General features: G+C 45.6%; 1 protein-coding gene across 1 annotated transcript; it reads left to right on the top strand.

Annotated features, from left to right (window-relative positions):
* Positions 1 to 610: 610 nt before the first annotated feature.
* On the top strand, positions 611 to 7,741 carry golph3a (golgi phosphoprotein 3a). The gene is made up of 4 exons (XM_067228357.1): positions 611 to 1,040; positions 5,902 to 6,033; positions 6,676 to 6,790; positions 6,989 to 7,741. The coding sequence occupies exons 1-4, from the start codon at positions 828 to 830 to the stop codon at positions 7,411 to 7,413; spliced, it is 885 nt and encodes a 294-aa protein (XP_067084458.1). The 5' UTR covers positions 611 to 827; the 3' UTR covers positions 7,414 to 7,741.
* The last annotated feature ends 2,161 nt before the right edge of the window (positions 7,742 to 9,902 follow it).

The following is a 9,902-nucleotide window of genomic DNA, read 5'->3' as shown; positions in this document are numbered from 1 at the left end:
CTCAAATGCGAAATGTAGAAATGTAAATGTGTTTTGATGAGGAAGTGGTGCATTTTGAGATGAAGATTTCCCGGATTTTTGACGTTTACGAACAAAGTATGATCTATCGCACAATGACAACTCTGCTGTTGAATTGCAATGAATGGGATGTTAGAGGATAATCTGATCTGGATTAGACCAAGCTTTATGTGAGTCTTAGATTAGCAGAATACAATCCTGAAGGAGCCATGCAAGATGTCACAATAACCTCACACCGACAGTTTTTCAAATGTTGGTGATGTAATGTACCAGAAGGAATGCAGTTGCCAGTTCGGTTGCTTTTTAGATAACGACTCTCCATATTTGACCAATTTAATCTACAATAGGCCTAAATATAATACAGCAGAAAACGCATTATTTGATCAAAGATTAATATTGACATTTCATAGCTGTTTCCGACAATCAGTTTTAAGACTCCCACAAACTTTCACCATCTATTGTCACCTGTTCTCAGTAGTTAAAATGCTCACACCCATCCTCTCTTGATTACCTGAGCCTCCAACAGTGCCACATCCACCGCTATCGTCATCACTGGCCGCCATATTGGACAAACTGGACTCGCTAGCTGGAGTGAACGAGGCAAGAAGTGGGAGGCAGGTAGCTGGAGAACACAAGTGCTTCGCCGTGGCTTTTAATGTAACGGCATTGGTGGCTGTGTTGTTGTCAGTATAGACGAAACACTCGACTGCACTTCTATGTGTCGGCATAACTGAAGAAGTGTAGGATCTCGGCCACAGAGTCCGAGGGGTATCGTTTTTCGTTGTTGTTTGGACTTGGTATTGGTAGACATGACTTCCTTGACACAGCGGAGCTCCGGCCTAGTGCAGAGGCGGACCGAGGCCTCTCGTAGCGCTGCCACCGACAAGGACAGAGGATCCGGGGATGAGGATTTTGAGCCACGGCGCGGTGACGAACAGGACGACGAAGAGAAGGGAGACTCAAAAGAAACTCGACTCACTCTCATGGAAGAAGTACTGCTCCTGGGACTGAAAGACCGCGAGGTATAAACGCTAAATGTCATTTCATACATCTTGATAATATAACGCTGGCTCGATTGCAAGCTAGCACGACAGCAAACGATAGCTAGCGAACACTATATTTTTGTCAACATTTACGTTTTCGTCGTCTACTAGCATGGCTATCGCTTGTAGCTATTCTACCGAGCTAGTCTAGCGTCTAGTTAGTCTTGTAGATGGCCATCAAATCAGATGTTATGGGACGTAGCTAGCCCATCATGCTAGCTAGAAAGTTAACTACAGCTGGATATCTAGTTCAATATGAAGTTTGACCTGTCTAGTTTGGTTTAGCCTACACGTTCCTAGTTTTGAAATTGTGCATGCTAGCCTAGCTAGCTAAGCTACATAACTATTGTGATGTGTGCAAAATGTTCTCTTAGGCTAGTTAGTTGGGTTGGTACCTAACTTAATCAAGTTAAAGTTAGGTAGCCAACACATTTCACTCGGGAATCAAATGTATTTGCACAGACTAGCATAGCTAGCTAACGTGAAGAACGACATTCTATCATAGCTATGTTGAAAATGTATGTTCACCACTCCAGGCTCGACTTAACATATCGTTAAGAATAAACTATTTGTTGTTCTAGGTACATTTGGTAGCAATGTCATATTGCCAGATCTCAGAATACAAGCAAGTAAAATCTTAAATGGTATAATTCATAAACCGTTGTTGGATAAAGGTGTGGCATTTCTATTTATGAAGGAGATAAGATTCCTTCCTCCATAAACGCTTTAAAAGTACCACAGTACTGTTACCTCCCCTCCCCTTGTTATTCTGTATTGACAATCAGTACAATGTTCTCAAATTCACCAACTTGAAAGGTTAGACTCACATAGATGGTACAAAGGTTGTTTTCAACCCTGCTTTAATCTCGGATAGGGTCTCTGTAGGTAATGAACCGGTCAGTGTTTTCAAAAAAGATAGTCATAACAACAGCTCATGTTGTTGTAGTTAGCTAATTTGTGAACCTCTTCCTCAGATAAGGGACAACCATTGGATTTGAGGAATGCGCTGTCAATTACTGATAACAGTAGTTTAAACACGTGTTCTCGTGCCTTGGAAGTACTTCCAGGGGTGTGCAAGCTGAAGATGCTAAATGCTTAGGTGTTCATGTCAGGGCGGTTGGTGTAGATCAGGGGTGCCTGATAACGACCATTCATTTGAATCAGGTGTGTTGGAGCAGGGAAACATCTAAAACATACAGGACAGCGGCCACTGAGTACCAGGATTCGACACCCCTGGTGTAGATGGTTCTGTCATTAGCAATCCTGCTTCCTTGAACTCACGCCCCCATACACGTATCACATGGCATTCAAATAGACACAAGACTTTGTAAAACCAGTTGTTCTTGAAGCTGTGTTTCATCTTTAGACTCTACGTCATGCTCTTTATTTGACTGCTAAAGAGAGGGTGCGAATGTGGAGTTGTGTGTGATCGGGTGAAAGTTGAGACCAGTAAGGATGTTGATTCAGTCAGTTTGGGGCTGGTGTTGGGATCTGTCTGAACTAAGGATGAGGTCCAGAGGTAGCCCTGAGTGAGAAGTGTCATGAATATTTGAGAGTCCTCATTCCCCAGGCTCCAAGACTTACAGTATTCAGCAAGTAGAATTATGCTTCAGCAGCATATTTCATACTGTCCATGTAGACACAGTGTGCAGATTTTCATGGTGTTTCGTCTCTACTGCTGTGACTCCATACTGTCTGGCGTACTCAGAAACTTAGAGCAGGTCTTATATCACAACCAGGACTACAGAGTAAAGTGATATTCCTGACAGTTGATGAGAACGGCTGTATTAAACATTACATGTTGACTTAATATCCAGGAAGTAACACTGCTGAAAAGATGTGCCAACAACACTGATGCTAAGTCAATTCCATCACTGTAGGTCACAATTTGCGATTTCAAGTCTGGGGGCTATTAAAGCCACCGTTGTTGGTTTAGAAAGCATCAGAATCCTTCACTTCTACAAGTATCGTTTCATTTGGAGGTTTAAGCATGGTCTGCTCACCAAGTTGTCCCTCCACAACTCAATCCCCCAATTGGCTTCAGTGCTGCTCCTCCTGCTCGCTAATTTGACTCGACGGACACCCTACCTCGTGGGAGGGAGATTCAGCCCAGGGCCCCGGCTGGATCCGAACCCAAGCCACTGCAGTGAACTACGGGGGTGCCCCCGGCTTTTGACATGTTGAACAGGTTGTATGTCTGGTTCTCAGGAAACAGGAGGCTACCTTCACGGTAATCCTGCCCATCACACATCTCTTCACAGTGGTTAGTCTCCACACAGCCTCGGCCTCAGTGCACACAGTCATGTCTGCTTCCCTGGCATGGAAACAGCTTCCGTGGAAGTGTTAGCTCTCTGGTGGCCAGAGGGCGGGCGGGGTGTTAACACAACTGAGAGTGTGTAGATGCTGTTATTGCTGTCTGTTCCGTCTCACGGCAGACCAGCAGGCTGAAGTCAGCGACCAGGCCCACAACACGGCAACTAAGCAAGACTGAAAGAGCGCAGTGTTAGTGGGCTGTGATGGCATGAAATATATCTGTAATGCTCTGCCACTGAGCTATACCCATCCCTGTTATGTAAACAGAGTGATTAGGACGAGATATCCATCACCAGTCGAGCCTATATACTCCCTCTTGAGTAGTTAAGAGCTATGTCTACAGGACAGATGGTCAAAACAAACAAACTCATGTTTAGCCCTGCCTGCTGGATAAAGATGTTGGAACTAGAAATGAGAGCTCAAGTTCTCCTAATGGGAGGCATATGTATCTTTCTGAGATCTCATTCTACAAGCTACCCTGACTTGGCCTGTACCTATTTCAAGGTACATTTACCATGGTTACAGGCATGTCTGTGTCCATGGGGATTGTAGATAGATCTGTACCTAGATAGACCTTGTTGGTAGCCAGTATTCCTCAGAGGGGTTATTGACATGACATGACTCTACTCAGAGCAGGGCTTTTTGGGAGAATCATTGACAGCGACTGGCGTCTCTCTAGCAGTCAAACCTAAACGTCCAGATCTCTAGCTCTGCTCCTGTTGAACTGGGAATCATGGCTGCATCGATACCTCAACCCTACAGGCTACTGCAAAATATATCTGTAACTAAATGCCAGTTTGTGTAATCACCAACATGTCTCCCTGGAAGCCTGGAGCCTGGACTAGATCAGAATGATCATAGATCCACACACAGGCTTTTTATCCTGTGTTTTTCTCTTGGTCATGTTACATAAACATTTTGAATTAGTTTGCAAGGAAGCTGTTGAGATATTGACTGAGATATCTCTCAGCCTGAGTCTCCCAGCCTCCTGTGATTCATATTCAGAGACACTCGCTGAAAACCATGAGGTATGAATTGTGGAGAACGGTGAATTGCCGGCATTTATGACCATGTTGAAGAGAGTCATCACAATTCCACACAGTCACAAGATCTCACGTAGCTTCCCTGCCCTCGTGAGCCCCAGGTAAGTGGAACATCAGGCACAGAGGAAAAAGGACTTAGAATCATTTCACACTTACTGTTGTTTCCTTACAATCCTCTCTTTGTGTTGTGTAGTTCATAGCTGCAAGATTGGTTTCAAAGACGCTGAAAACAGATACATACACACACACACACACACACACCAAGACACACACACACATAAAATGGGTAGAGATGACTCCCAGCTGTCTCCCCTGCATGGTGAGGTTTTCGTCCTAATGACAGAGCAGTTGTAGATGTTGACGCATTATGTTGCCTGTCCTGTTCCGGCCCCTGCCTCCCCTCAAGCACTTCCTGCTCCTACCAGATCTGGAACTGCACCCACGTGACTGTAGAGCGACTCAGACGCGTAGGAAGGAGGGCGGGAAACAGAGGAAACCGTAAGAGACAAGATGGCAGCCATCTTGTTGTGTTTGGGATCAACGTTTTGCTAGGTACAGACTTCAGATTAGTTTTGTTTTCGTTCGCCTACGTGTTTGTTGGGAAAGAGTAGCTGGACATGTCCCTAGTCTTGTCAACACTGCCTTTGGTAGAGAAGCTCTCCAGCTATCTCTCACCACACACAATGGTGGTTGGAGGCGCTGGACTTTGCTGCTGTTGATGTCGTACTGTTCAAACTGCTTTTCAGGCAAATCTTCTTTTCAGAAATCTTCCTAGTTTGTTTTTAGGTTGGGGCGATGCAGCGACGTGTTAGTTTGACCTCAACGTGCCTGTGAACTCTCCCTGCTCTATCATAGGCGGTCAGATGGCTGAGCAGTCAGGGAGTCGGGCTATTAATCAGAAGGTTGCCGGTTCGATTCCTGGCTGTGCAAAATGACCTGTCCTTGGGCAAGGCACTTCACCCTACTTGCCTCGGGGAGAATGTCCCTGTACTTACTAAAAGTCGCTCTGGATAAGAGCGTCAGCTAAATGTACAGTTAGGTCCATAAGTATTTGGACAAGGGGGGGGGCCACATATAAAATGTGTTGTAATTCCTACACCGTTCACCTGATTTGGATGTAAATACCCTGAAATTAAAGCTGAAAGTCTGCACTTAAAGCACATCTTGATTTGTTTCATTTCAAATCCATTGTGGTGGTATACAGAGCCAAAATGATGAAAATTGTGTCAATGTCCAAATACTTATGGACCTAACTGTAAATGTCTATCAAATCAGAGGTATATTCGTGTCTCCTTTTTACAAGCAGTGTCACAGAGGGCTTCACACATACGCCCACAGAACTGCCCCAAAACCACCCTGACTCAACGAAGGGAAACACTCCCTGGAAAACTCAGAGAACAAACTAACTAAACAGACCCCCCAGAGTGGCCCTGCATGGTGTTTGTTCCGCGGGGGGTTTCTAACCCGTCTCCTCTTGCCCCCAGGGCTACACCTCCTTCTGGAACGACTGCATCTCATCGGGGCTGCGTGGCTGCATGCTCATAGAGCTGGCCCTGCGGGGACGCCTGCAGCTGGAAGCATGCGGCATGCGACGGAAGAGCCTGCTTGCCAGGAAGGTGAGCGGGAACGTGGTTGTGTACAACTGCGTGTGTGTACGACTGCGTGTGTGTGTGTTTGATTGTCAGTGTGTACATTGGGCTCATCACCGTGTGTGAATGTGTGCATCTGTGTTAAGATCACACATCTAACTGCGTCATAACCCTGTCAAGAGCTCCGCTTCCCACAAGGACATGTATCCTTTAGGTGTGTGTGGCTCCTGCCAGGGTTAGCATGGCCAGTGAGGCTAAGCAGAGTCACAGCAGGAGTGTGTTTTAACACTCCCACCCACAGCAAACACGGCCAGACCAGACTGAGCAGGGCAGGGTTAGGTCACCATGCAGCCCAGACTTGTCAGACTTCCTCATGACTTGGTAGTGAAGTTTTTGCCATTAGAGGGAGCTGTTGCACATAGTAAATCCATTGCTTAAATCAAACATGTAAAACTTTTTAAGAGCATTGTTTGTTCTCTTTTAAAAGGCACACAGCAGATCACACTTGAGAAAGTCATCAGTATAAACTGTGGCGTTTTTTCCAGTATTAGTTATATCATCAGAAACCTGTTGTAGCGGTCTGACCTCAGCCTACGTGGTACTGGCTCTGCCCTGGTGATCTCCGGGCCGCCCAGCGTGGTGTGTTCTGATTGGTGGTTTGTTCTCCAGGTGATCTGCAAGTCGGATGCCCCGACGGGGGATGTGCTGCTGGACGAAGCCCTGAAACACATCAAGGAGACCCAACCTCCTGAGACCGTGCAGAGCTGGATAGAGCTGCTCAGCGGTGAGACGCCCACCTGCTCCTCACCACACACACCTGCTCTCCTCACCTCACACACCTCCTCACCACACACACCTGTACACCTCAACTCACACACCTGTGTAGTGAGGTGTGTGTGGTAAATAAATTAAACATTTATTTCCACGATATTCACTTCAGAAATCTCTCCCGGTTCTCCTCTGTGTGCTGTGGTTCCTGCAGGTGAGACGTGGAACCCTCTGAAGCTGCACTACCAGCTGAGGAACGTCCGGGAGCGTCTGGCCAAGAACCTCGTGGAGAAGGGTGTTCTCACCACGGAGAAGCAGAACTTCCTGCTGTTTGACATGACCACCCACCCGCTCACCAACAACAACATCAAGCAGCGGCTCATCAAGAAGGTCCAGGAGTCCGTGCTGGAGAGATGGGTGAACGACCCTCAGCGCATGGACAAGCGCCTCCTCTCCCTCATCTTCCTGGCTCACTCGTCGGACGTGCTGGAGAACGCCTTCGCCCCCCTGCTGGACGAGCAGTACGACCTGGCCATGAAGAGGGTGAGGCAGCTTCTGGACCTGGAGCCGGAGGGGGAGGGCGCCAAGCCCAACGCCAACGAGCTGCTCTGGGCCGTGGTGGCCGCCTTCACCAAATGAGGCCGCCGGCTTCCTGGCAACGACGTCTTGGGTTTGTGATGGGGAGGAGGGGGTGGGTGACAGGAAATGGAGATGTTGGGGTGGGGGCAGAGAGAGTGCTGGCCCGCTAGGTAGGAACCAGACTGACTCGCCTCCTACTTGGGCTTCAGGAACGGGCCGCCCCACCCTTCTCACCCTCCCCTCCTTTTTGTTCCTCTTCTTTCTTTACCTGTAGATAACTTTCCTCCCACCCTTCTCCTTCATGCTCCTCTTTCTGCAAGATGTGTCATTTAATCGCTCACTTTTTCAAAAGAAAATGAACCGGAGAAAAACTAAAATAAAACTCTGAACTTTGAGTTTGAGTACTGGGTAATGTTACGGACAGCTGACTTGGCTGAATCAGAGGCCTCCATTCATGTTCTCCGTGTTCCCTGAACACACATTTATATATATATATAAATATATAAATCCTAAAGTATATTAATCCAACAATTCTGTTCTTCTGTGTACATGCACATTTCATGTACAAACATAGCTGCAGTATATGAATGGAAAATACTCCTGACAAGTCTTGAAGTTGATTTACTCTGTCAGACATGACACGATCGGAAGTCTTTGTCGTTTTCACCTTTCGTTTCTAAAAGCTGCTCGTCAGACCAGGGTCACAGGTGTGTTCCTCCCTCCCTGTCCAGGCGGAGCCTTCTGACAGGTGTGTTCATCCATGTCCAGGCGGAGGAACCTTCCACGGTCAGGCCCTCTACAGCGAGGGTGCACCCCTGGCTTGGTCTCAAGAAAAACAATATACATGTGGGTTTAGAGAGGGTATTTCTAGCAGGGATTCAACTGTTTTAAAGGAAAATCTATATTAGAGTGATCTTTAACCCCTCTGCAGTTTTGACATCTCCATGTGCCCCTGTTAATTTGGTAATATAAAGGCACCATCTGCAGTTTTCCATTTATAAATGTGATTTTTCACTGTGTGCAAGAATTGTGTCTTGCGCTTTGCTTTCTCATAATGCTTTCAAAAATCTATAATCGGTTTATTTTTTTAACTTTAAAATAATCAAGATATTTGAAAATAATTCAATAAAATCCAGCGAATGTGGTAGTTTGTGTGCATACCAAGGTCTGAATAAAACAATCAAAGAATGGGGGTTCACATTCCAGTTCTTTCTATATAAAGACTCGCACAACCCTTCTCTGACTGGTTTGGTTAGCTTGGACTCTTGAGCGCAATATGTCTGCATTTATATATTTTCTCTGGAGCGGGTGTTGATCTGGACATTTGGGGGTTGGTCTACCGGTGCAAGCCAGTCGTTATATCTCCCCCCCTCACGTCTCTCCTGGAATTTGTGAGTGTGTGCAAATGACAAGAAAGCCTTTTGACCAATCACCATATCTTGCTCTTATTTTTACGTTGCATGATTTTGAAACGTTCTTTTTTGGTTTACTTTTCTCAGATGCTTATTTGTATTCATTTAAAATGCAATAACTTTTTGTTACTACATTCTTTTTGCTTTTTGTTGTTTTCAAATCCATGTATCTTGGTAATGGCATTGCTTTATAGAAGCTACCTTCATGTAATTATGTAGCGAAGACGGCGTCGGATCAGCAGTGTTTCTGGGCAGTGATGCAGAAGTTAAACGCACGTCAGACTGCTGCTCAGTAACGAGGAGCGACTTAGAAAATGGGCTGAATCTGTAGATTTCATGATAAAGGGACCTCTAATCTGTATACTTTATTTGACCATAAAATAAACTAAGATCTTGGAAGTGCCTGAATAACATTTCACAGTTCATTATTATTTCTTGTTTTATTTGACGTGTGCGCATTCTTGCATGGGTGATATTTTTGTCGTCTCATATAAATTGTTGGTTTTATGCTTTTGATTCAAAAGTAGATTTAACATTGTGGCGACTGCTATATGAAGTAATTTCTCTGCCAAACATTTAATTGAACCAGACACCCCTCTCAATCTGGTGTTTATTTCCATCAGGAACATTAGAGAAAGTGGATTCACCGCTAGGTGGCGGAACAACACTATGATTCCTGACTCACCTGCCGTCCCCGCAACTGTGAGTTATGATTAGGATCTAGGAGCAACACCTGCAGTCTGGAGATTAGTTACATTCTGAGTGCTGAATTCTACGGTCCGATTATCCAAAAATCACGCAATGTAAACCCTTCGTTATATTGATAATCTCCTACCCAACATTATGTTGGAGCAAATGCTGTTTCTGTATTCATTTTACCGTCAGCTCAACACGTTTTCAAAGTAGAGAGGATGTTTGAATTGTGAGGGTAAAATCACTCCTCCCAAACTCGGCCATGCTCCCACACATGGTAGCCATCACCGCCTGCCAGGTCCGTATGAGGTTCTGCAGTCCTGCCGGGGTTTGGCCACAAACGCCCGGTTTATTGTTATTGAATTTGAGACGTTAGACGAAATGCTGCGGTAAAAAAGGGTAACAATTAGACTAGTAAACAGTCACAAAAGCGTGTTTAATATC

Source organism: Osmerus mordax, chromosome 24 (genome assembly GCF_038355195.1).
Source record: "Osmerus mordax isolate fOsmMor3 chromosome 24, fOsmMor3.pri, whole genome shotgun sequence".
NCBI classification, from domain to species: domain Eukaryota; kingdom Metazoa; phylum Chordata; class Actinopteri; order Osmeriformes; family Osmeridae; genus Osmerus; species Osmerus mordax.
This window is presented reverse-complemented; position numbering and strand designations above follow the sequence as displayed.

Bases quoted from the DNA above. Each gene is read 5' to 3' on its own strand.
- golph3a (XM_067228357.1), top strand. From the start codon at position 828: ATGACTTCCTTGACACAGCGGAGCTCCGGCCTAGTGCAGAGGCGGACC. The intron at 6,034-6,675 runs GTGAGCGGGAAC...TTTGTTCTCCAG, and splicing joins AGAGCCTGCTTGCCAGGAAG to GTGATCTGCAAGTCGGATGC. The intron at 6,791-6,988 runs GTGAGACGCCCA...TGGTTCCTGCAG, and splicing joins CTGGATAGAGCTGCTCAGCG to GTGAGACGTGGAACCCTCTG.